This window comes from Myotis myotis, unplaced genomic scaffold, assembly GCF_014108235.1.
Source record: "Myotis myotis isolate mMyoMyo1 unplaced genomic scaffold, mMyoMyo1.p scaffold_m19_p_1, whole genome shotgun sequence".
Lineage (NCBI taxonomy): Eukaryota > Metazoa > Chordata > Mammalia > Chiroptera > Vespertilionidae > Myotis > Myotis myotis.
In genome coordinates this window covers 71,033,213-71,060,471 of record NW_023416313.1, presented here as the reverse complement: position 1 = coordinate 71,060,471, position 27,259 = coordinate 71,033,213, and the positions used below count along the sequence as shown (strand labels likewise).

Sequence of the window (27,259 nt, the reverse complement as noted above, 5' to 3'; positions counted from 1 at the left end):
TTTTTAAATCCTCACCTGAGGGTATGTTTATTGATTTTAGAAAGAGGACGAGAGAGAGGGAAGGAGAGGGAGGGAGAGAGAGAGAGAGAGAGAGAGAGAGAGAGAGAGAGAGAGAGAGAGAGAGAGAGAGAGAGATGTGAGAGAGAAACAATTGATTAGTTGCCTCCCATACTTGCCTGACTAGGGATCAAACCAAAAACCTAGATCTGTGCCCTGACTGGGAATTGAACCTACAACCTTTTGATGTCCAGGACGATGTTCTAACTGAAGTACCCAGACAGGGCAGACCATTTTAAAACCGCAGAAAAAAGACAGTTTTATTAGAAAACCTATATAAATACCTTTACTGGGTCCATCTTAACAATTATTCTCATCACATAGCTTTATGTTTAATCTTATCCTGTAATTTTTGCCCATGCACTAAATCTATTGTTTTGCTTCTTATCTACCTTTGAGAGATGACCTAACTCTATTTGAATAGAAACACTTCTATGTTCTATCTCTGTTCCTGGGAGAATGGGTGGTCTTAACTTATTTCTTCTTTCATAAATGTAAAAATGCTACCGACATAGGGGAGAGACAGCTCATTAAAGTTAGAAACAGCCGTTTAATGAATGACATTTATTACAACATCAGCTGTAATTTCACCTTTGATTTTACTTTCAGAAGCTCTTCAGACTGTGCTCAGTGGTGATGATGGTGGTGATAGTTGTGTCTCACAAAATGGCAGCCCTCCACTTTCTGACATACTATAATTTACTAAAATACCTCATATAGGAATATTTAAGAAAACTTAATTACAACTGGACAACTACTTTGAAGACATAAAAAAGTCCCCTTTGGAAAGTAATGCTAAAAACATTGCAAAAGTATGTATGAAAGGCATTTACAAATTCCAAAGGCCTTTCATATACACAATTCGAAACTTAACAATATTCTGATATTTAATGAAGTAGATTTCAGAAAGAAATAAAATTAGGGCTTTCTCTTTTCTCCCTCTCTAACAATCCTGTGATATAAGATAAACAATGAGTGCTCAACAAATATTTTGGAATGATTGTGACAGGAATACAGTGATGAGGTTGCCTTTCTGTTTAGGAGAAGCAGGTGCACATGAGGTTGGCATGTCAAGGAAAGGACACTTAAGAAGGTTGTAGGTGAGGCCTTGGCTCATCCAATTAGTATTTTTTATTAAATGTAGGTCACTCTGGGTCCCTTTGCGCTGATACCAAATGCATGCCCCTTCTCTTCCACTCTTATAGTTTATGCTAAAAAAGAATCATTCCAGTAATTACGAAATTCATGGGGTGAGACCCTGAAGTTAGTAGGTTCTTAATACTTTTATGGCTAGCCATCTTTTTAAAAAGTCATTTAATGAAGATTCTAGCTCCACAGTTTGCTAGCTCTCCAGCAAGTGAGCTTCGGTTTCCCAAAATGTAAAATGAGTAGTAAGTAGTTCCTTACAGGTTAGTGGAGAATATGGGATAAGGCAGTGGTTCTCAACCTTCCTAACGCCGCGGCCCTTTAATACAGTTCCTCATGTTGTGGTGACCCCCAACCATAAAATTATTTTCTTTGCTACTTCATAACTGTAATGTTGCTACTGTTATGAATCGTCATGTAAATATCTGATATGCAGGATGTATTTTCATGGTTACAAATTGAACATAATTAAAGCATAGTGATTAATCACAAAAACAATATGTAATTATATATGTGTTTTCCGATGGTCTTAGGCGACCCTTGTGAAAGGGTCGTTCGACCCCTAGCGACCTACAAGTTGAGAACCGTTGGGATAAGGGAATGTGCATGAAGCTTCTAGCCCAACCTATTGTATAATAGGTCTTCAACAAACAATCAATCCAAGGTCTCCCACTCCTACAGTGTTATTGTAAGCGAGCTGCAGGCTTGTTCAGCATCGCGGGTCCAACATGCCGTAATGAGCCAGATTGCTCGGATAATTGGCCTTCTCCCACCAAATGCAAGATTGACAGATTTAATATAAGTCTGTGCAGTTACCCATTCCTGTAATAGAGAGTTCTCATTAAGGAAATGGATTAATTGGCTTACTGATGTTTTAGTGAAAGCCAGATCTGAATAAGTAGACTTCGCAGTACTGAGAAAAGCTAATTACACACTAATAAAGAGAGAAATGTGCTTGCTTTGGCTGAAGTCTCAGCCATAAGCTCAAATCAAGACTCTGAAATTAAGATCTGTCAGTGTGAGTGGACATTTATGTCTGACAATTGAAACCGCTCTGATTCTCCCCGGACGGTTCTCTCTCCCTAAACCTCTCACACCGGTTGGAGGCTGCCTGTGTGTCTCCTCTCTGGAAGACTTTCATCAGGGATTCCTAACCCCTCGTCAGGAAATGTGTCTGATATAGACTCAACCTTCAATCTTTTCTTCAATAAACAGCTAATAAGACATATTTGGGACAAACTAAATTAGAGTAAAATATTCATCAGAATTGTTCCCAAAGTATTATGAAGCTCATGCTTCATTAGAAAATTTTGTCTTAATCTCTCTTCTCCCAGTGAACCACTGTTCTATCTCTTCAAAATTCAGAAAGACTCTTTATTATGATTATTTTAAGGAAAAAATATGTAAATAAACCATATACATATACATATACTAGAGAGCCAGTGCACGAAAATCATGCACTCTGGGGGGTCCCTCAGCCTGGCCTGTGCCCTCTTGCAGTCTGGAAGCCCTCGGGGGATGTCTGACTGCTGGTTTAGGCCTGGGGGGAGTGGGCCTAAGCCAGCAGTCAGATATCCTTAGTGCTGCTGCAGAGGCAGGAGAGACTCCTGCCACTACTGCTGTGAGCCCAGCTTCTGGCTGAGCGGTGCTCCCCAGTGGGAGCGCACTGACCACCAGGGGCCAGCTCCTTCATTGAGCGTCTTCCCCCTGGTGGTCAGTGCGCATCATAGTCAGTTGTTCCACCATTTGGTCGATTTGCATATTAGCCTTTTATTATATAGGATGCATATTATTCATATCAGCATCCTTCTTGCCCTGTTAAATGGATATAAAAGTGTCTGGCCAGTGATTTTTTTCTCTTTATCAGAAAAACAAATGTTTCTCTCTATTGATCATTCCCTTTAATTTATAATCATGTAATTTTCTCAATCTTTAAAAAATGAAAAACTCCTCTATTGATCCCATGTTGCCTACCAGCTATAATACCCTTTCTCTGCTTACTTTTATAGTAAACATGCCTAAGGATTGCTCTACACTCATTATTCCCCAATTTCACTCCTTTTCTGACTTGATCCTCTCTAATACTGTCAAGGCTCATTACATCTCATACCCTTCCCTGCAGCTTACCTTAGTTAACCTGTCAGTAGCGCTGAGACAGTTGACCACTTTTCCTCTGTGAATTCTTTTTCCCCTGACTTCTAAGTCAGTAGATTTTGAGATCTCTCCTTATTTCAAATGCTGCTTGCTCATTCTTGGTCTTTTCTACTGGTACTCCCTATCACCTCAACTTCTCAACTTTGAAATATCTATATTTCAAATGTAATATGTCCAAAAACAAACTACTGATCTTTTCCAGCCAACATGTTCTTCATACAATCCCTCACCTCAATACATAGGAATTCATTTCTTCCACTGCTTCTACCACAATCCTTAGAGCCATCAGTAACTACTCACTTGTATTTTACATCTCACCACCAAATAGTCTGTTAGTGCTCCTGTAAAATAACAACATATTTCAAACATAACTACTTCTCATGATCTCTGCCTCTGTTTTCCTAGTCCATGCTATTATCATTTTATCATCTATCTTCTTGATTATTGGACTAGTCTCCATTCAGTTTCCAATCCTCTTGCCCTTGTCCTGAACAGTGAGCATGCTGTCAAAAGAGCAGCCAGAGAGTTAAATCAGAATATGCCTCTCCTCTGAATTCCCTAAGGACATTCTTTCTCCAAAATCTTCACCATTGCACATATAAACCCTGCAATTCTGGCCTTTATTACCTTTGTGATCCCATATATTCCATTTATCTTTCTCACTCACTCCACTTACATAACATGGGCCAATGTGCTCTTTTTCAGCCTTTGCATTTGCTGTGCTGTTTGCTTTCATTGGAACAGTTTTCTCCCAGATATCTGAATGGATTTCATAGCTGTCAGGTTTTTACCAAAGGCTGCCTTCTTAGTGAGGCTTTGCAAACTACTCATTTCAAAACTGCTCCCAACGCATATACCACCCACATCTCCTTAAACACTAATGTCCGTCTGACATATTATATGCTTTAATTAGTTATTTGTTTATAGATTTTTTTTTTCAATTTGAGTCTGTGTTCCAAGATGGCAGGAGTTTTAGTCTGTTTTAAATTCCAGTGTTTAGAACAATGCCTGGCATCTAATAGTCCCAATAAATATTTGTTGGAACAATCCATAAATGGATTTGTTAAATTAAAATCAGGGAGATTATAGATTTTCTGGCTCAAATAAGAGTAGATTATTTAAAACTAGGGGCCCGGTGCACGAAATTCGTGCACTGGGTGTGTGTGGGAGGGGGTGGGGGGGGGAGTGTCCCTCAGCCCAGCCTGCCCCCTCTCACATACTGGGAGCCCTCAGGTGTTGACCCCCATCACCCTCCAATCGCAGGATCGGCCCCTTGCCCAGGCCTGACGCCTCTGACAGAGGCGTCAGGACTGGGCAGGGGACCCTCATTTCCCCCCATCACTGGTTCTGCCCCCAGCCCAGGGAAGGAGACCCCCAGACCCCTCCGATTGCTGGCTCTGCCCCTTGCCCAGGCCTGATGCCTTGGCCAGAGGCGTAGACCCCCATCACCCTCCGATCGCCTGATCAGCCCCTTGCCCAGGCCTGACGCCTCCGCCAGAGGTGTCAGGCTTGGACAGGGGACCCCCATCTCCCCCCGATCACTGGCTCTGACCCTCGCCCAGGCCTGAGGCCTCTGGCCCAGGAATCATGCCTGGGCAGGGGACCCCCATCTCCCTCTGATCGCTTCCCTCCCCCCCCCCGCCCAAGCCTGACGCCTCTGACCCAGGCTTCAGACCTGGGCAAGGGGACCATCATATCCCCCCAATCCCCGGCTCCGCACCCCACCCTGGCCTGATGCCTCTGGCCCAGGCATCAGGCCTGGGCAGGGGACCCCTAGCCCCCCGCCCAGGTCTGATGCCTCGGCCAGAGGAGTTGACCCTCATCACCCTCCGATCACCAATCACCGGATCGGCCCCTTGACCAGGCCTGAGGCCTCCGGCAGAGGTGTCAGGCCTGGGCAGGGGATCCCCAGCTCCCCGCGGTTGCAGGGTCTGCCCCTGCCCATACCTAACGCCTCTGGCCGAGGTATTAGGCCTGGGCAGGGGACTCCCAGCTCCCTGCGATCTCCCGCTCTGCCCCTGACTACGCCTAACACCTCTGGCCGAGGGATTAGGCCTGGGCAGGGGACCCCCAGCTCCCCACGGTTGCAGGCTCTGCCCCTGCCCAGGCCTAACGCCTCTGGCCTAGGCATCCGTCCCGGGCAGCGGGACCCGCAGCTGCAGCGGCCCCGCGATCGTGGGCTCTGCTTTAGGTCTAGGCAAGGGACCCCTAGCTCCCAGGACTGCCAGCTTCGACCCGTGCCCAGCTCCCATCGCTGGCTCCACCCCTACTTCCTGCTATCACTGGCCAGGGCGGCAAAGGCTCCTGATTCTCCGATCATGGCTGGGGGCAGGGCAAAGGCGGCCCTGGGACGCCTGCCCCCCACCTCTTAGCTCCCCCCTGGGTTTCTGATCACTGTCAGTGGCAGGGGCCTTCTTCCTGCTTTCCCTTTCGCCTCCCTGCATTGTGCCCACATATACAAATTAGCCGCCATCTTTGTTGGCAGTTAACTGCCATCTCAGTTGGCAGTTAATTTGCATATAGCCCTATTAGCCAATGAAAAGGGTAGCGCTGTATGCCAATTACCATTTTTATTAGTGTAGATAAGTCCAAAATTTAGCCTCCAACTGATACCAACTAGTTTCCAGTTATACTATGTATTTAGAGGCAAAATAAGTCAGACAGAATCCTTAATTTCTCACATCCATATATATCACAGGAAGGTATTCCTACATAAAGAGAAATGAAGAAAAAGTAATGTTGCTAGGCTCAGAGCTGTGGTATTTAATGAATATTCATATATGTATATGTATGTATATATACTACACTTTTTTCATTTGATTATATTATACACCCTTTTATATCCTTAAGCATCATGAATGATTGAAATTGCCCTAACTGGTTTGGCTCAGTGGATAGAGCATCATCCTGCGGAATGAAGGGTCCCAGGTTCGATTCCGGTCAAGGGCATGTACCTTGGTTGTGGGCACATCCCCATTGTGCAGGGGTGTGCAGGAGGCAGCTGATTGATGTTTCTCTCTCATTGATGTTTCTAACTCTCTATCCCTCTCCCTTCCTCTCTGTAAAAAATCAATAAAAACATATTTTTAAAAAAGAATGATTGAAATTCAGAGCCAGTTAATAGGGAAGAATTCCTAAGACTTATATTTTCCCACTGAATTTGCCTTTGCATACTTTTATTCTGAAAGCATAATGCCATTTCATGAGGCCCACTTTCTAAAGCTGTGGTGTCAATACCCATTGCTCTAATTAACATTTGTGATTAATTGTACACTCATTGAAACTGCCTTTTCTTTTGATCAACAGGCATGTAAATGACAGCTCTAGACTATTCTGTTCTACACAAGCTAATTGGTTTGAAAGAAGCCAGAGAAAAACAGAGGGATTCAAGTTTGGAAGGTTTCTGAGAAATCTAAGGATTATTAAACTTAAATCTTCAGGAACTTAGAGACAATTTGGACACCCTAGGCAAGGGTGTGACCCTTGTAAGAAAACTGCACTGTCTGTATCTGAAACAAATACATCAAAGATAATGAATTATGTATTTAGAATAAGATGCTGTTTCAACCTTAAAAAATTTAATGATATGTTAATGATCTCTATTGGACAGGAACTGTAAGCACATATATATGGTTTCCCCCTATTACTTTCATGAATTGCCTTGTCATCTATGGGTAGTCAATTGATTTTAACGTAATAAACATTAAAATCATTACCTACTGAGCCAATAGGTAATCAAAATAATACTGTTGTTTGTTCTCATATACCATGGCTGCTTTCCAAGAAGCTATGGCATTTGGAACAGTGCAGATCAGAGCAGAGATATTATAAATTCTTAAATATACATTTGCTAAGACTGAATTTGTCACCCCCGCTGTTTTCCATGTACTCTGAGATTAGAACAGTGGGAAGTGAGCCTAAATGTAGACTGAGGGTCTTACCATGGGTGTAACGAATATTTTTCAAAATGTGAGGATAAATATGTATTCAAATAAATATTGCAAGATAAATCTCACTTAGGAATGAAATTAAGCCATCTTCTCAAAGGCTAAGATTTTCCTCTGCCTGGAACAATGAGGCATTACTTCTCTGGGTTCAACTATTGTGAGAACAAAGTGTCCTCTAGGGTTTATTGAAAGTCATTAATTCTTGAAACAATTGTTTTAACAATAAAGTATTTTTAAAAAATACTGATTATACAACTGCGGTAAAAATTTATTTCACAATTTTGAAGTAAAGGAGATAAAACAGAACTTGGAATAAGAAAGATGACAGATACTTCTATTATGAGAAATGTCTATATACCCTTTTTATAAGAAAATCGCATGGGCATAATACACTGTGTTTATTCCAAAAATTGGAAACATAAAACATGCACTCTTTCAGCATTAGAAAATCTTTTCTTTGTTGCAGTTTAACTAGAGCTAATTTCACATAGGGTGATATAAATTGAGAATACAATAATCTGTATAAGTGCTTGAGTTGGAAAAAAAACACTCAAGGACAGTTCAGATATTTTACTCATCTTGCTTTTCCCAGTGGTACTTTCCCCCTAATTCTCCCAAATAATTATACTGTCCTAGAGACTATTGGGTGTTATCCTGACTTTGTTGCTTCTGGTTCCTTCTGTGTGGAGGCAGATAAAGGGTAAGAACCCAGGACAACTTTTTGGGGAGGTTATATTATGTGTGTCTGTAAAGAGAAAATACACAGATACTGTTAGATGTTCTAAGAAATTCATGAAAATATGAATAATTTATTAGGTAGCAATACAGTGAGAAAACAGCAGCTGTGACATATGTGAATGGTTCCTACTGTGAATTACAAATCCGGTTTTTGTTTGGCTCTGTTACACCAGACTAACACCACTTCAGGGAGAGATTATTGTAAGCAGTTCACTGGGCTTAGTGGCCAAGAGAAATGTCTTTCCTAATGGTCAGGCTAGTGATGTTTGGCTTAAGGATAGTTTTCTCAATGAATAATTCATAGTTGATAAAAATAAATTTGGAAAATCACCATTACATTTTCCCTAGTTGGAACAAATCTGTCTTCTATATGTTGCATTAAACATATAACCTGTGGTAAAATATGTAAAGAAATACTTAATTAAATTTTTTTTTCTCAGCATAACTAGGTAGGGAGAAATAGCACAGACTCCTGCCTTACCCAATTATTTAGTTTTCCTAATGTCTGTTTCTTTCTCTCACTTTTCCCCTCCATTCTTCCATTTTTTTCTCCCATACAAGTTTTATCTGATTTTTTTAGCTCAGTGGGCACATTTTAGGCAAGTTCTAAAATCAAAACAAATATAGTTTTTGTTGTATATTTGCATTCTGTAAAACTTAAGAGATTTACACTCAAAATTTAATGAGCAATTATTAACAAATTATCATATTGAAGCAATATCAAGTAAGTATTAGGTTAAATCTCCCTCCTCACTATCTGTGGTAATGCTTGTTTAAGCCCAAATATTGCCAAAACAGCACAGTATGTGATAAAATAAGTATTGTTGCTTAGGGCTCTTAAATGTTATGATTCCTCTTTCTTCTCATCAAGTCTGTCCTGGATTATTCCCTAGAAGTAAATATCAGTTTTATAAAAAGGGTATTAAACCCTAATTAGGAAAGAAAATTTTTACCAAGGGAAATAAATCCTTCTATTCTTAAAGTCAGAGAAGAACTGTAAGAGTCCAAAGCAGAGCTGCTGGGCTTAGATGCAGAGAATGTTTTGCCCCCATGGGGGGAAAATTTAGCCACTTCCTGCTTCTATTGGCTCAGCACTATATCTGATTTAATGGGCTCTTAAAAAGGTATAGGTTGACTTATAAGTGGCATTCATATTTTAATCATTTTAAGAACAGAAAATGAAATCCATTTATTGTCAGCAATGAAAATGAATATATAATTATGTTTTGTTCTTAAAATATCAACAACTTGTTTATATATTTAAGTTGAATATATAAAAAATAAGACCTGAATTAAAAATAATAACTACATTAAATTCTTAGAAAAATACATACATAAGTAATAGGAAAGGAAAGCAAAGTATATCTTTTAGCAGATGTTAAGTGCATTGATTTTTAATAAATACAAGTTATTAAAAGTTAACAAATCTATTTTCAAATGTTACTTTTATTTTTACCAACAAGAATTTGGACTGTAATAATAATGATTCCTTTAAAAGGCAACTGTTGTTTTTCTCTTTCTCTCTCTCTCTCTGTCTTACAAGGTAGGTTTACTTTATGGTATTCTGCAGCTAATCAAAGATACCAATAAATGGCAATCTTTATTTTCTTCTTGATTTTGTTTAATATTTTTCTCCCATGAAGCAATAAAAAATGGCAAACATTTAGAAAAGAGGATATATATATATATATATATATATATATATATATATATGAAGTAATATGCAAATTAGCCGGGACGCTTTAATAGTCACGACTGGCTCAGGAGCAGAGACACAACACACAGGGGGACCCGCCCCCCACTGGGAGACAGTGAGCCAGCAATCCCACCTCTGCCCGTGAGCTGCAGAGGAAACACCTTTTCTGACAGCTCATTGGCTAAGCTCCCTGTATGCCACTCACAGTGTTCTTGGTAACTTGGGTTATAAGAATCCAAGAAGGTGATCTAAGGTTTTTCCACCACACTTCTGGAGGACAAAATGAAGGTCTGCTGCTGGAGGGGCTAAGAAATATCATACCCTGCCCTAGCCGGTTTGGCTCAGTGGATAGAGCCTCGGCCTGCCGACCGCAGAGTCTGGGTTCGATTGTGAGCATTATGATCAAGGGCATGTACCTAGGTTGCAGGCTCCTCCCTGGCCAGGGCCCATGCCAGGGCTCATGCAGGAGGCAACCAATCGAAGGGTCCCTCTCACAGTGATGTTTCTCCCTGTCTTTCCCTCTCTCTTCCATGCTCTATAAAAATCAATGGGAAAATATCCTCTGGTGAGGATAAAAAAAAAAGAAAGAAAGAAAGAAATGTCATATCCTATGAAAGAGACATCTTGAAAAATGCCTAAAGAAAGTGTCATTTTTTTTGTGGTGAAGGGACTGGAGTCCATGTTGATGAAAACACTTTGGTGGCTGCGGTGGCCAGCAGTGGCAGCAGCAGTGGGATGAAGGAGGTGGCACCTTCCCCTGATCAGCTGGTCGCATCCTGCAGAGGGAGGCCAGACTGAGGCTTAGGCCCGCTCCCCATGAGGAGTGGGTCTAAGCTGTCAGTAGGACATCCCCTGAGGGCTCCTGGACTGTGAGAGGGGACAGGATGGGCTGAGGGACCCCCTCTCCCAGTTCACAAATTTCATGCACCAGGCCTCTAGTCATTCTATGAAAAGAGATTAAAAGAATAAAAAGCATCTATATTTACTTCATTTTTTTTCTATTTCTCTTTTTTCCTTTATTGATTAAGGTATTACATATGTGTCCTTATCCCCCAATTGATTTCATTTTTATTTTTAGTAAAGAAAAATCCTATTGCCTATATTTTTAACTACCTACTATAAATGTGTGTATGAGTTCTTCTGTGCTCTAACACAACATTTCTTGGTATATATTTTATTAATATCCCATTTTAAATGTTAAAGCTTTTAAAAAAGTAGACACTTGGTACTTCCCAGTTCATTATTGTAAACAAGTCAAAGGATAATATATATCTTATGAAAATATTACATAAGATGACTAGGTTTTCTGGTCCAAGTTGGAGCTTACATTTGCTCTCTTTGCTTTCTCCCCACAATTGCACATTCCATTCCTTTCACCCGGATGTATCCCTCATGTTTTTCCATTAAATGCTTTTTATTTAAAATTCTGTTCATGATTTATCTTCTTAAGAAACATTCCATGTGATTGCAATTGTTGCAGTTATGACACTGCCTTCCATTTCTGGGTATTTTAATATTTATGAAGATGTTTTGAACATTTTTATGTTCATCGATTTCATTATCTACTGAGACACTAGCTATTGCTTTATTTTTCATGAACAAGTTCTGCACTGAAACTTTCTTTTGCCTGCGGTACTTTGCTCATTGAGTACACTGCTACCAAGGGGCTTCAGCCTTAAGCATTCATAATTTAAGAATATAAATTATTGCACATTTTTTCCTTTTACATAGAAATATTCTTTTACCATTAAATGAGAATGCAATTATAATCAGGAGTTAAGTCCATGTGCTTATCTACAAATCCTTTCTTTTTTAAAAAGATTTCTAGGTTTTTTTAGAAAAGTCTTCTCACTCCAACCCAAATTGACCACATGCTTCTCCATTAGACATTGTTTCATTTAACTACAATTTGCTATGATACAGGATAAAATATTAATTTACTTCTTACATAATAGTATTGAGGCAAAAAAAAAAAAGTTTTGTATATTTGTTACCACAAGTCACTTTTAAAATTCAAAATGGTAAAAAACAAATTTAAAATCCAAATTTAAATGTATTTTCTTATTGAATTTTGGCCCTTTAATACATGTAGAAACAGCCTTGCCTCCTCTTTTGTTTCTGGGTTCCAATCTTACAATAATATTTTTTTTTTCATATGAGATTCAACAGAGTTATGGATATATCTGTATACTACCAGAATACAAATACTGAAGATGGGTAATGAAAGGTAATATTTTAAATGTATGCAATTTTAAGGAACACAGAGAAAGGCAGTCGTTTAAAAAGGCTTTAAATGGAAAATAATTGGGCTTAGATGAGAAATACGCTGTTCTAAATTAGTGCGTAACCCCAAACAAACGGCAGTTTCTGAAGGTCAGGTCTATAAAATGGGAGTAAAAATGCCCAATTCACACAGATCCTTATAAGGATGCAATGTAAAAGCACCAAGAGCAATGCTGACACAGCAGCACTCAGCAAAGGCCAGTTTATTTTCTCTTTCTCTTCCTTTCTTGAGTCACATCTATATGAAACAAAAAGAAGACACTGGATCTGCATAAAGAGTAAGATGCCTTTCAGGTAATATTATGGAAACAATGCCACTAATCTCAAGGATCTTAAACCAGTAGCTATAATGTGAACAGCCAATTCATAATTTCATGGTGGATGTTCAGCATCAGGAAAGTCAAAACAGCCTCCATTCTGATCTTGGGTATTTTCATAGCTGTGTATTTCCATGTGAATGTTCTTTAAGACTTGCTCCAAACCTGTGCTATTTATAATTCCACTACTCAAAATAATTTGTTTAAATCACTCATATAACTATGCTTACAAGTCAGGATATGCAATAAATAGCATTCTCATGCTCAGTAATTGGTCTCAGGCTACAAAATTTATTAAATGGACAATAACATATTTGAAATGAAACTTCTTACTTCTCTGATATTGACAACAGAAGTATACAATCTCTTTTCATCTCTTGCCATTTGCAATAAAATAACAAGCACATACTTGATCATTTATTTGCTAGGTAAATGCCTAATATTGCCAAAACAAGTATTTTACAAATTAGAAAACTGGCAAATCTAAAAATTCTATTTCTAAGAAAATAAATTTTAGTCAGAAAACATTAAAATGAAGTCACAAAATAGCTCTAGATATTTATATAAATGATGGGAAAATGCATAGGGTAATATTTTAATGCATTGCATTGGCCTAAACCTAGTTTTAAGGATAAGAAAAAAAAGCTGTTTGTGGAGGATTTGGAAAGAACCTCAAAAAGATTAAGTGTGTATATTGACACTAAAACACTGGAATATTTGCCAAGATCAAGACCACGTGTACCATGATAATGAACAGTGTTAAATGTCTCCTTCACTAATGGTAAGTTCCTGGAAGCCTCTAGAATTTTTATTTATTTATTTAATGTTTCTTCTGAATTTTACTTTCCCATAGTCACTTCTCTTAAACAACTATAGGGAAGTAACATTAATTTTTTATTAAGAAAGAGTTGAGAAATAAAATGGAGTCATTATAGTCAAGCTGTTAAATTACTAAAATCAAGTAGGATAAAACATGAGGAAATGATTCTATTCTTAATTTAACTGCCTGAGAACTTAAACTTTCTGAGCTGTTCAGTTGTGCATCAGCTCCTGGGAGACAGCCCCGTGAAAAACCACCTGACATCCATTATCCAGACCACTGGGCATCTAGGGGATTCCCATCTCAGATCAATCCAGAGTCTCAAAATGCAAGACAGATTCTTCCTGAAGAAGTACTTTTTAGTATAAAAATTCTCAGCTTTTCTTCCTTCTTTGGAAACTCTGGTGGTAGAACCTAGCATCCTTAAAACTAGATTCAGGCCAATTGAATGCATAGCTTAAAACCCCTGAATAAATCTTCGCTATTTATTTCTAGCCACAGCCTCCTGATTGTGTGTTGTCAACATGATCTTGTTTGAATTTATCCAAATCATGCTTTTGCATTTTATTCCTTCATAAGAGAGTCTTGGCTATTGTTATTATTCAACATTTATTATCTACAAACTGAAATATATTATGCTAGGTGCTGTGGGGAATACGGAAAAACTGGAGCATGGTACTTGCCTCCAGGAACTGAGAAGTTGATAAAAATCAACACTGATTGACCGCTTAATTCATTTCAACACATTAGTAGTGAACCCAAGTTATTTGCCAAAAACTATGTTAAGAATTGGACATGCTGTGGCAAATGAGATAGAACACACCTTGCCTTCACGATAGTCATAACTTATTGGAGAGACAGGAAAACACCCCACAATAAATTTTAAAAAAACTAAAAACATTCACCAGTATTTACTATAAATTATAAATAGTTTCACAAAAGGGCCCTCCAAGAATGAATAATAGAAGATAATACCTAATAAAATGAACATTTATTGAGTGCTCATTATCTGCAAGGTTGCTGTACATGTTTTACATGTATTTATATTTAATAGTCATAACTATACTGTGGAGAAAGGTGTTCTCTGTATTTCCATTTTACAATTGAGAAAACGGAAATGTAAAAGGATTAAGTGACTTGCTTGAGGGTACATGGCTATGAAAAAGCAGAGCCAATGGTTAGACCCAGGCAGGTGGCTGCGGAGCACATGTTCTCAGCCTCTTTTTCACAATATTTCTAGATTATACTAAAATTTTCAACGGAGATTAGAGGTGTGCAAGGAAGATACACATGGAAGCCTCTTTCTTTGAAAGTGTCCTGGAGTAGATGGAGCTGTAACTGAGATTTGGGCTTGGTTAAGCGATCAGGATATTTTAGTTAGGAGGAAGGGAGTTCTAGGTCAAGGTAATAGCCTGAAATAATGTAATGAAAGAAGGTCAAATGGACTTGGTGACTGAAGTGTGCAGTTAAAGCTGAGGCTAAAATGGTGGGCTGAGCTATGCTGTGGTGGGTCCTTGATGCCCAGTGACTGAGAGGGAAGACTTCTTAGGAGGCCTTTTGAGGGCAATAGACCAAAAGAGAGAAAATGGGGTATATACTAAGGGAGCCACAGAGAGAATAAAAAGAGGGAACAGATGCAACAGATTAGAGCTAAGTAAAACTGTTGAGATATGATAACTAAATTGATAGTCTGGATGAGAGCTGTTTGAAGGAGAGGGAGGTTATAAAAATGGGATCAAGGTCCAGTTGGACATATTTTTAGCCTCTTCATCCCTATAAGTCTCTTTCCTCATATGAAAAATTGGAAATAGTAAACTCATATGCATGTTGGAAGCTTAGATAAGATAATGGAATTAGAGTGTTATGCAGAGGGTTTGCACATAGTTAGTGTCCCTAAATGACATTTGTGATTATCTTATTAGGAGTTGAAAATGACTTTCAAGTTTTAGGCCAAGTCAATAAGCAGATGATTACGCCATTAACCAGGATGAAGCAAAAAGATATTTGGGTATATTGAGATCCAAATGCTTTTAATATATCCATGTAGACATTTTCAACTTGCAAGCTGAAACTAGAGTCTTAAGTCAGAAGGTTCAGATTAAAGAAATGATTTAGCTATCAATCACAGAGAAAATTGCAGAAAGAATCAGCTGATGGAGAAAGAGAAGGAACTCATAAAGGGTCAGTGAAAATTTAGGAAGAAAACCAGTGCCAAAGCTGGAGCCAAAGGACATCTGAGAGGAATGAGTGAAGTGAAAATGCAGACATTGAAATTTTGACATTGAAAAAGAGATTGAGGAGAGAGAACCAAGATGGCGGCATAAGTAAACGCCTGTACTTGCTGCATCCCACAACCATGTCAAAATTACAACTAAAATACAGAACAACTATCATCCAGAACCATGGGAAAGCTGGCTGAATGGAAGTACTACAACTAGAGAAGTAAAGAAGAGACCTCACTGAGACTGGTATGAGGTGTGGAGGTACAGAATGGGCTAGTCAGGCACCCAGGTGTGCTGCTTTTTAATTGGGAGGGAGATTGCCTCTACGGAGGCCGCCCAGACGAGTAAGTAGGCCCAGCCCCACACAAGACATCCAGCCCAGGGTCCCAGAGTTGGGAAAAGAAGTCCCTACAGGCCATAAGAACTATGGACTGTAAAAACCAGTGTGGGCTGGGCTGAGTGACACACAGGCTGCTGGAGACCCAACTGCTCCTTTTAAAAGGTTGGCACTGTGAACTGAATTTACAAGCTCTCGCTTGCTCTGAGCTCCAGTGCTGGGCGAGGCTCTGGGGGACCCAGACACTTACAGAGAGAAACTGGACTGTCTGGCATCAGGGCAGGAACTCAGGGGTGGCTTTATTCCAGACAGAGGTGCTCCCAGCGGTCATTGTTCCTGTTCTGGGACCTCCTTGGTGCAGGGCTGACTGGCAGCCATTTCTGTTTGTTTTGCCCTGGTGATTCCCTGAGACCCTGCCCCACCCATTTACAACCCCACCCAAGCTGTACACAGTGGCTTTTGCATATGAATGGCCTGTCCTTTTCAGCCTAAAACCTGTCAAACAAGCTCCAGCTGGGTCAGGGGACCAGAAAGCTATCAATAAAAGGCCCAAGGCCATCACCAGCACCAGCCTGTCTTGCTTCACAGCTGGGCCTTGCATGGATACTTCCAAACCTGATACAAAAAGGAGGAATCTGAAGATCTCTCTGTAGCTCCTGCTGGGTGGCCCTAGGCAGTGGGTGACTTTGCACCTCCCTAGAGACCCAAGATCCAGTGTACCCAGTGGTCAGTGTTAGACCATACCAGATTACAACTCTTCACATCCATAAGTGACACACTCAAGGGGAAGGCTCATTGAGCACCAAAGCCCTACTGAAGCAAGTCCTGCTCCATAAGGGTATCTCCTGCACAGCAGCTCTCCCACTGTAGTCGCAGCTGTTCCCCATAGCCAATTAGCCTGAGGTCAATTCCCCACAGTGACACCAACAGCAATCAAGGTTCAACTGAAACAAGACTGTGCACAAAGTCCACAAAGGGGTGCACCAAGAATGTCCACCTCAGGTGATTGAGGAGGCTGAGCCACTGGACCCTACAGGACACCTACTGCAAAACCCCACTCTATCAACTCAAGGAGACTTAGCAGTTATCCAATACATAAAAGCAAACACAGGGAAACAGCCAAAATGTGGAGACAAAGAAACATGTCATAAATGAAAGAAATGGAAGAAAGCAAACTACTGGATATAGAGTCCAAAACCACAGTTATAAGGTTACTCAAGAATCTTCTAGAAACCTCCAAAGAACTTAGTGAGACCTTCAAGAATCTTAGTGAGAATGCCAAAAAAAAAAAAAAAAAAAAAAAAAAAAAAAAATGGAAAAGGACTAGTCAGAAATTAAGCATACAATGACTGAAATAAAGAATAATATTCAGGGATTCAACAGTAGACTAGAGGATCTTGAGAATCAAGTCAATGATTTGAAATATGAGGAAGCAAAAAACACCCAACCAGAAGAGCAAAAAGAAAAAAAATAATCCAAAAATGTGAAGATAGTGTAAGGAGCCTCTGGGACAACTTCAAGTGTACCAACATCCGAATTATGGGGTGCCAGAAGAAGAGACAGAGCAAAATATTGAAAAGCTATTTAATGAAATAATGACATAAAACATCCTCTACCTGGTGAAAGAAATAGACTTACAAGTCCAGGAAGCACAGAGATCCCAAACAAGAGGAATCCAAAGAGGACCACACCAAGACACATCTTAATTAAAATGCCAAGGGCAAAAGACAAAGAGGGAATCTTAAAAGCAGCAAGAGAAAACAGTTAGTTACCTACAAGGGAGTACCCATACAACTGTCAGCTGATTTATCAACAGAAACCATGCAGGCCAGAAGGGAGCGGCAAGAAATATTCAAAGTGATGAATAGAAAGAACCAATAACCAAGATTACTCTACCCAGCAAATTGAAGGTCAGATAAAGAGCTTCACAGACAAGAAAAAGCTAAAGGAGTTCATTACCACCAAACCAGTATTATATGAAATGCTGAAGGGTATTCTTTAGGAAGAGGAAGAAGAAAAAGGTAAAGATAAAAAATTACGAACAATAAAGTGACAACAAATACATATCTATCAACAAGTGAATCTAAAAATCAAATGAATAAAAAATTCGATCAACAGAATAAACTGGTGAATAGCATAGAATCAGGGGCATGGAAATGGAACAGACTGATGATACTTAGAGGTAATGGAGTGTGTTGGGGGATGCAGGAAAAGATTAGACAAAGATCTTTCATGCTGTATGCATTACCTATGGTAACAGACAATAGGGTGGCAAGGGGCTATGGTGGGGTAGGAACTGGGTGGAGGGGAGCAATGGGGGAAAAAAAGAGGAACATCTCTAATAATCTCAACAATAAAGAAAAAAACAAAGAAAAAGATTGAAACGAAAGTAGAGTGGTGTGTGTGTGTGTGTCTGTGTGTTTATGTCTTCTATTTGTTCAGAGAAAGAGCGGGTATGAGTCACTTTTTTGTAGGTATAAATAACAATAAATCAAAATAAAAAAAGGTAAGTGCAATATCATTTATTAGGGATCTTCTATATATATTTAATGTTTTCACATTTATTTAATCAAGTCCTAAAATCACCTTGTAAGGAATTATTTTTCTAATTTTTAGATAAGGAAACTGAAACTGAGAGAAAGCAGGGGTTGCCCAAAGGAAAAACAAACAAACTTGTGTTTCATGAAGTTAGGATTCAAGTCCAATCCTGGCTCAATCTCAAGGTCCCATGAGTAGAGAAAAATGGAAAATTTGACAAAGAAAAGAAGGGAGTTGAGGGAGTTTAACAGGGTGTTTAGAGCTGCAGAGTTAGGGTATCAAAACTGGGTTTGAGTACTTGGAAAAAAGTAAAATTCTATAGTAGCCTCTATGGTGCATTTAATAGATTTTAGAAAGAGATTGCTAACTAGCTCCAAAAGCTTAACTGAGACATGAATTTGTAATGCATGCAGTCAAGTGCAGTTATGTGACTTGTTCTAGTTTCTTCAGTTCTAACAGAACATCAATATTGAACAAAGGCCAGACTTCTAATTGTAGGCTGGCCTATTAAAATATATGCTGAAGATAGCAGTTTGACTATTTATCTATGAATTCTCTAAAAGTAAACTTTACAAAATATTGAGTATGGAAAGAATATGAGCAATTATTTTATTTAAAATATTGAATCTGTTTAAGGGTATTATTATGTAAGTGAGATAAAATACGTCCTTAATTTTGAAGCTTGCCTTCTATTCCATAAATGAGTAAATACATGCTCAGCATATCAGGTGCTCTTGATATGGGAAGGGAGTCATTACACATTATCAGCTTCTAGACCAGGAGTGGGCAAACTTTTTGACTCGAGGGCCACAATGGGTTCTTAAACTGGACTGGAGGGCCGGAACAAAAGCATGGATGGAGTGTTTGTGTGAACTAATATAAATTCAAAGTAAACATCATTACATAAAAGGGTACGGTCTTTTTTTTTTTTTAGTTTTATTCATTTCAAACAGGCCGGATCCGGCCCACGGGCCGTAGTTTGCCCACGCTGTTCTAGACTCATAAGAAATAAAAACCACATAAGCAAAGCAGGGTATGCTACCACTCAACTCCATTGGTATACTACTATATACTAAGTGGAATGGAAGAGTCTACTAGAGAAAAAACACACCCACAAAAACTGTATATAAAGTACCGAAAGAGCAATGCTAAGGATGACAGAAATAAAGATCCAATAAGAGTAATGTTCACTAGCCTAAACACATAAAGCCTGTCTTCTGAGTAACTGATTCTCTACAGTCAGTCAATCACTGATCTTCATTAAAATACTCTATGTGCTACAACATCTACCCCTCTGCACCTTCATTCCAAAACCATGACCATTTGAAAAACATCATGGTTATTTTCTACCAGCCAAACTCACTAGAGGGCAAAATTATCATTCTCTCTCTTTCTCTCTCTCTAACATACACACAAACACACTCACACCAGCCCACTCACTGTCCACAAGGGCAAACATAGTGTCTAGTTAAGTCATTGAGAGCAGGATGTCACAGGATTCCCATCACCAACCAGAGCATAGAAAGATTACCAATCAGAAGTTCTCCTAAAAAGCCTGCTAGAGAAAGTGCATGGAAGAATGGTTTTTCATTTCTTAAATTTAACTAAAGCTTATTTATGACTAAGATCTTATTAACATACACACCAAATTACATGACCTCTGTGGTGGAAGAAAGAAGACACCATCTGGATATTGTTCCTAATTTAAGTAAACATCTGTTGGCTCTACACCATCTGTTGGTTCTACACAACTCCACAGGGGCCCAACAGAGAAGCATATATTTTCCTGTCTACTTATACATTGATGTAATCATTTTAAGTGTTCAAAACTGATAGAGATGTATGAAATGACATGCTCAAGGTGATAGAAGAAAATATCACATTATTGTGCCTAAAACACATTGTAATTTTTGCTATATACTTTATCTTAAATCACAAAGTATCTCTTAATCTGTGGCCAAGTTTCAGTTTATTTTCAGTATTTAACGTATTTTTGATTAAAAAGATAAGTTTTTAGAACTGAATTAATTTTCAATATTGTACTTGTTATTGACATAGTCTGGGATTTTCTCAAGCATTCTGTTAAGTAAATTGTGGCTCACACCCAATTGTGGATTTAAATACCAACACTTTTGCTCTTTGTCCAGCTACCTTTCATATTAATTCTCCCAGGAGACATTGTTAGAAACTGACAAGTGATTTATTTGAAAGACCTTATGGATTATAGAAATACTAGAGGCCCAATGCATGAAAATTCATGCAAGAGTAGGCCTTCCTTCCCCCGGCTGCCAGCACCGGCTTCCCTCTGCCACCCAGAACCTGGGCTGCTTCCCTCCTCCAGCTATTGGCAGACACCTGGGACCCAGGCTGGCTTCCCTCTGGCCCTGGCTTCATCAGGAAGGATGTCTGGTCTAATTAGCATATTACCCTTTTATTATAGATATGGTATTATTATCTTTAGCAGTACTGAAAACATGAAAGAAGTGTAGGTGTTAATTAGACAATGTTATCAAAACATGAAAATTGCTCGTTAGTAATGAAGAGGCTCTGTTCACAGGTTGTATACAAATTATTAAGCTCTCAAAAGAAAAAGGTCACAAAAAAATGTAAGAAATGTGATTTGAGTCTCCTTCATCTTTCTCCCTACTCCACACAGCTAACACTAAGATACAGAGGACACTTGTTTGTTTATGAATGCATGCAGATGGTTCTTTTTTCCTGTATTTTTAAAAATCATGAAGCTTTTTCCTTTACCCACTTTGTTCAGTAATGACCAAATTCACTGTATTATAACTCCCTATGAGAACCTAAAATAAACAAAGTTTCACTGATGAGGAGTTAGGAAGAATTGAGCAAATAAGTAAGTCAGCTGGGGGGCAAAATATGCTTAAATTTAAGAATATGTGTTTATCACCAATCAGAAAGGATATATGCACCCGTATGTTCATCGAAGTACAATTTACCATAGCTAAGATTTGGAAACAGCCTAAATGTCTATCAGCAGATGAGTGGATTAGAAAACTGTGGTACATCTACACAATGGAATACTATGCTGCTATAAAAAAGAAGGAATTCTTTTCATTTGCAACAGCATGGATGGAACTGGAGAGATTATGCTAAGCGAAATAAGCCAGTCAGTGAAAGAAAAGTACCACATGATCTCACTCATTTATCCTACATAATAAAGAGGTGATATACAAATTAACCCTCACACCCTCACAAGATGGCTGCCTATGACCAGGCTGGCAGGGGGGTTAGTGAGGGATGACCAAACAACTGAACAAGCAGGCTGCATGGGGTGACCAGGTCAGCAGGATGGGGCAGTTAGAGGAGACCAGGAAGGCAGAGGGGGAAGTTGGGGGTGACTAGGCTGGCAGGGGGGGCAGTAAGAGGCAACCAGGCTGACAGAGGAGGGCAATTGGGGGCGACCAGGCTGGCAGGGGGGGCAGTAAGGGGTGACCAGGCCAGCAGGGGGGGCAGTTAGGAGCTACCAGGCCACAGGGAGGGGGAAGTTGGGGGTGACCTGGCTGGCACGGGGGGCAGTTAGGGGTGATCAGGCCAGCAGGCAGAGGCAGTGAGGGGAGATCAGGCAGGCAGGCAGGTGAGCAATTAGGAGCCAGTGGTACAGGATTGTGAGAGGGATGTCTGACTGCTGGTTTAAACCGGCAGTCGGACATCCCACAAGGGGTCCCGGACTGGAGAGGGTTCAGACTGGGCTGAGGGGATCCCCCCACCATGCATGAATTTCATGCACCAGACCTCTAGTGGATAATAAAGAACATTATAAACTGATGAACAAAAATAGATACAGAGGCAGAGAAGCATCAAATAGACTGTCAAACTACAGCAAGAAGTCTGGGGAGGGTTGGGGGGTGGAGATAAGAGATCAACCAAAGGACTTGTATGCATGCATATAAGCATAACCAATGGATGCAAGACACTAAGGGTGGGGGTGAGGGCATGTGCCAGGGGTAGGGGATGCTGGGGGGAGTTCAATGGGGGAAAAAAGGAGACATATACTACTATTTGTAATACTTTAAACAATACAAAAAATTTAAAAAATATGTTTCTGCAGGACAGAAGTAAGGTCCATTGGTGGATTGTAAACCTCAAACATGAAAGAATATCTACTCTTTTCAATAATTCTGAAACAACTGTTTGTGGAAAAACTGAATTTATATGTGACAATCTTAGATTTATCAGAATGTGATTATAACATTAGAGCTATTATAAAGAAATACCAAAGTATTTTAACAGCATAATGCCTATTTTTAATTGCATATTTTCCCTCTATCAGGTTTAAATATGTTATTAAAAAGACATAGTGACCATAATTTAGAATATGAAATTTCAACATGTGATTATCTGGCATAATGTCACTAAGAAGGTATGACTTTTGGATTTATATTAACACATATTTTTCTTGTGTGTTGACTTTTAGGGGAGTTTAACCTAAGTCCACCAGTAGTTAGAATAGGGTTGCAGGGAATTATGATGTGCTGAAATAATAGTACCGTGGGCATACACAAGGCTGAATTGAGTCATTGACTTACCTGAGATAGATGCCATGTTTCCATATTGCACTGATCAACAATGACATACAGTGGCTAATTACTAAATGCATCAGATATATAAGAATTACCATAAAAATTCTTTCCAGGAATAAAAATAATGTTTATCCCATACTTGAAGGACATAGAACAAAATCAATCTACTTTATTAGTTTTATTAAAAATTTATGATGTATTTATTTTAAATACAGGAAAAATATATCCTATTATAACTCTAGATAGTGAATGATATACATGCTCTTCTGATAACTCTTTTGCTATTTCTTGAAAGTGAAAGTTATATTAGTTGTTATTTTCCTTTCTGGAAATCAAAAATACCAATTATTTTTAGAAGTCCAATATCACAATGAGGTGATCTGATAATTAGAATAAATGCTAACATGACCAGAACCTATTTATAGCTTTCAATGTTTTATATTAAATGTTCATGAGCAATAAAATTATTTATTTTATGAAAATGCAAATATTGACAAATTCACCAGTAGAACCATTGTTCTATTACATTTTCCTCAGAGCCATTAGAAGTATAATTCACTTTTTTGAGCAAAATATGCATACTTATGTTACAAATAGAAAATCATCGCTTTTCTAAAGTTGGTTATGAAAACACAAAGTATGTTTTATGTACTAATGTAGTATCCCTTTCTTCAAAATCTTCCCTTGGTTTAATTCTTAGAAAATTAATATCCAATTGCATTCTAAAATTTGGGGCTTCAACCTACTTAATAAGGAACTGGGACTTTATAAAGAGAGAAAAGGAATTACAGATGAAAAACATATTTAAGCAACATGAATTAATTTTTATGGGGTAAACTTTTTGAATGATTATCAAAATGTATTCTTTTAATCTAATAATTATTGATTTAATTTGAGTACCTAATAACGTCTTATTTAGACTTTTGAACAAAAGAATAAAGGTGAAGATTTTATTTCCTTCTCACTATCTCCTCACCAATACTGAACAGGCTATATGGAAGCTAAAAAGACCAGATAAATTTCAAAAAAAGGCTATGTCGGGGTGAGAGTGTGGAGACAGAGCCTCTTTATAGAAAAACAAAAATAAGTTGACTAATCTTGCAAAATGCTTAAGACAATGAATGACTCAGGACCGACAGACACTACCAACTAGTTGCTCAGTAGCATCCTTTTCACAAAGCATTGTGCGTGGGCGTGATGCACACACACATACACTCATATAATAAAAAGAGTTTTAGAGATAAAATGGGGAGACTTACTGAGAAGTCTTCAAATATTTTCTTGAGTTCCTTGTGACCATGCCTTTCCGCAATATATGCTGGATCTGAACCCTCCACATTTTTTATCTGAGACGCCCAGGTTGCTCCTGAACACTGAAGCAAATGAATAGCCAAGTTCTTTAAGCCAAATTTTGCTGCACAGTGGAGAAGAGTCGGAAGTTCTTTGAAATGAGTATCTATAATCATAAGAATGAATATAATTTAATGTTTATATCATGTCTGCAATCCCATAAGAAAAAATTAACACAATCTGCTCCTAAATGTAATTCCCACATAGCAGAGCAGACTTTTAATGTGATTTTATATATAAGAAACTGTCAGTGGTTTTAGCAATGCAGAATCTCCCCCTTCTATTCCTTATCATATATATATATATATATATATATATATATATATATACACACTAATGTTCTCACTAGCATTAATGTCTAGCTCTTATTGGTAAGTTTAATTTGGAAACAAAGATCAACCTCTCAAATATCTATAATAATAAAAGCATAATATGCTAATTAGACTGGACATCCTCTGGCCAACCTTCCAGATAAAGGCAGGGTGGCAGGAGCTAAGGCAGCCCCTGCAGCAACAGCAGCGGGGGCCGAGCCCCTTGCATGAATTTCATGCATTGGGCTTCTAGCAACAAAATAAAACACTAAATTGTAATAACTACTTTTGATTGTAGTTTGATATTATCAAACACTAAATAACAAAACTAAATAAGTTCATCTATAAAACTTCTGTGTTTTCTACTGCCAGGCTAGTATGCTTCCTTCTGAGGTTGAGATGAACATTAAATTCCTGGAGGGGTTATATATTAGATTTCTAGGAGAAATTGTTTTTCCAAAACGTAACCACAACTGAAGTATAGGTAAGCAGTTTTATAAACATCTCCAGTTTGGAAATTTCCATTAGGATTTTACAGTCTTCATATCAATGTTTTGAAGTTTGAATTTCATAATTATAATACTTATTAGGTATCAATTAGAAGACATCGTTAATTATGCATGTCTATAAAGTGATAAATGTGCACTGCTATCCCAATGACAAAACACACACACACACACACACACACACACACACACACACACACACTCACACTGGTGATGATGATTTGTTATTCTACACATCTACATGTAAATGAAAAAAAATGTGTTATAGAAATTACACACCAGCTTCCTTTAATAGCTGTGGCATTGCCAGTAGCAAGCAAAGGGAAGACTTACTGCAATGGAAACCAAGGCCTCAAAGCAAAAGTCAATTCTCTTCCAGCAAAATTCTACAGCAATGAAAACAGCCACCATACAATGTTTTGGAAAACTGAATCTGGCCTCATTTCCCTCTTTGCTATTTTGCAGTTGACAAAAAAAGGAAGAGCAGGAAAATAAACCTTGATGTTTCAATTCACTTGGATGTTTCAGGGCTGAAGAAATGTAGTTTGTCAGTATATGGTTTAACAGAAAACAAAACCAAACCTTCCAGACATGTTAAGAACTCTACTGTAGCCCTAGCTGGTTTGGCTCAGCGGATAGAGCGACGGCCTGTGGACTGGAGGGTCTTGGGTTCGATTCCGGTCAGGGGCACATGCCTTGGTTGCAGGCTCTTCCCCATCTGGAACTTGTGCAGGAGGCAACCAATAAGAAAGAAAGAAAGAAAAGAAAGAAAGAAAGAAAGAAAGAAAGAAAGAAGAAAGAAAGAAAGAAAGAAAGAAAGAAAGAAAGAAAGAAAGAAAGAAAGAAGGAAGGAAGGAAGGAAGGAAGGAAGGAAGGAAGGAAGGAAGGAAGGAAGGAAGGAGGAGGGAGGGAGGGAGGGAGGGAGGGAGGGAGGGAGGGGAGGAGGGAGGAAGGAAGGAAGGAAGGAAGGGAGAAAGAAAGAAAGAAAGAAAGAAAGAAAGAAAGAAAGAAAGAAAGAAAGAAAGAAAAGAACTCTACTGTAAACAAATAATGTAGCCTTCAAAATATGTTGGGACTAAATGGTTATAGGTAAATCTATTGTCATATTTCAATAATAAATGCATTGGTCCCTTCTTATATGATGTGCAATGGGTCAAAATTATCAAATATTTTATGAAGATAAGCTTATGAAAGCTAAAACTGTCTAAGGTAGGTACCAATTTTCTTTTATTTATTTATGTATTTCTTTATTTTAAGAATCTGTATGGTTGGAAATATTACCTATGTCCCTTTTTTTCTCCCATTGACCTTATAGACCGCCCCTGCCCCCCACCCCAGGCCTTCACCACCCCATTGTCTGTATCCATGGGTTATGCATCTGGTACCAATTTTCAAAATAAAAATAATGTATTTTCCTAAAAAAGACCTTAAAATATCATTTCCTATTTATTTTCATTAAAATGCATTATCAAATATAATTGTCTGATGTAATTAAACCAGCCAAAGTTAATAGGGAAAAGTAGAGAAACTAAGATGGCGGCATAGGTAAACACCAGGAAATTGTCGCCTCACACAACAATTGAAAATTACCGCAAAGGACTGAGCAAACATCATCCAGAACAACAGAAAGGCTGGCTGAGTGTAAATTCTACAACTAGAAGGAAAGAAAAGCACGCTGAGAGCCAGAGGCACTGCGGAGGTGAAGTGCAGAGGTACGGCGGCTCGTGCGCGCGAGGAAAGGGGGTGGCACCTGAGGACGCGGCTGTCTTTTTGAATCACAAACTCCCGACTGCTCTGAACTCCGGTTCCGGGAAGTCTCTGGGGACCCAGGACTCATACGGGGAGAAGCTGGTCTGTCCGGCAGCGGGCGAACTTGAAGGCGGCTTTCCCTCAGAGGTGCTTGCAGCAATTAGCGGGTCACTGAGACCCGCGACTCCGGGCAGAGAATCAGCCATAGCTCCTTGATCCGCCCTTTGATTCCCTGAGACCCCGCCCCACCCAGGCTGCAACAGAGGCTTTTGCATGTGAATGTACCTAACTGCAGCCAAGCCAGGCAGACCCGGAACTTCCAAGAGAAGGCCCAAGGCCCCGCAGCGGCTTGCATTGCTTCACAGCTGAGCCTCTTCGTGGCTCCTGCTGTGTGGCCTCAGGCAGAGGCTGAATTAGCACCTCCTTAGATCCAGGAGCCACTGTACCCAGTGGTCAGAGGGGGACCATCCAGACTGCAACTCCTCAGATCCATAAGGGACACACTCAGGGAGCAGACTCAGTGAGCACCAAAGCCCCACTG

At 39.2% G+C, this 27,259-nt stretch overlaps 1 protein-coding gene across 2 annotated transcripts in view; it reads right to left on the bottom strand.

Moving 5' to 3' along the window:
- Positions 1–27,259, bottom strand: part of BANK1 (B cell scaffold protein with ankyrin repeats 1) — a 336,360-nt gene that overhangs the window by 168,892 nt on the left and 140,209 nt on the right. For both annotated transcript variants that reach the window (XM_036340817.1, XM_036340827.1), the window contains exon 7: positions 24,062–24,258. In XM_036340817.1, coding sequence (XP_036196710.1) covers positions 24,062–24,258 — 197 coding nt within the window. The remainder of the gene's footprint in view (positions 1–24,061; positions 24,259–27,259) is intronic.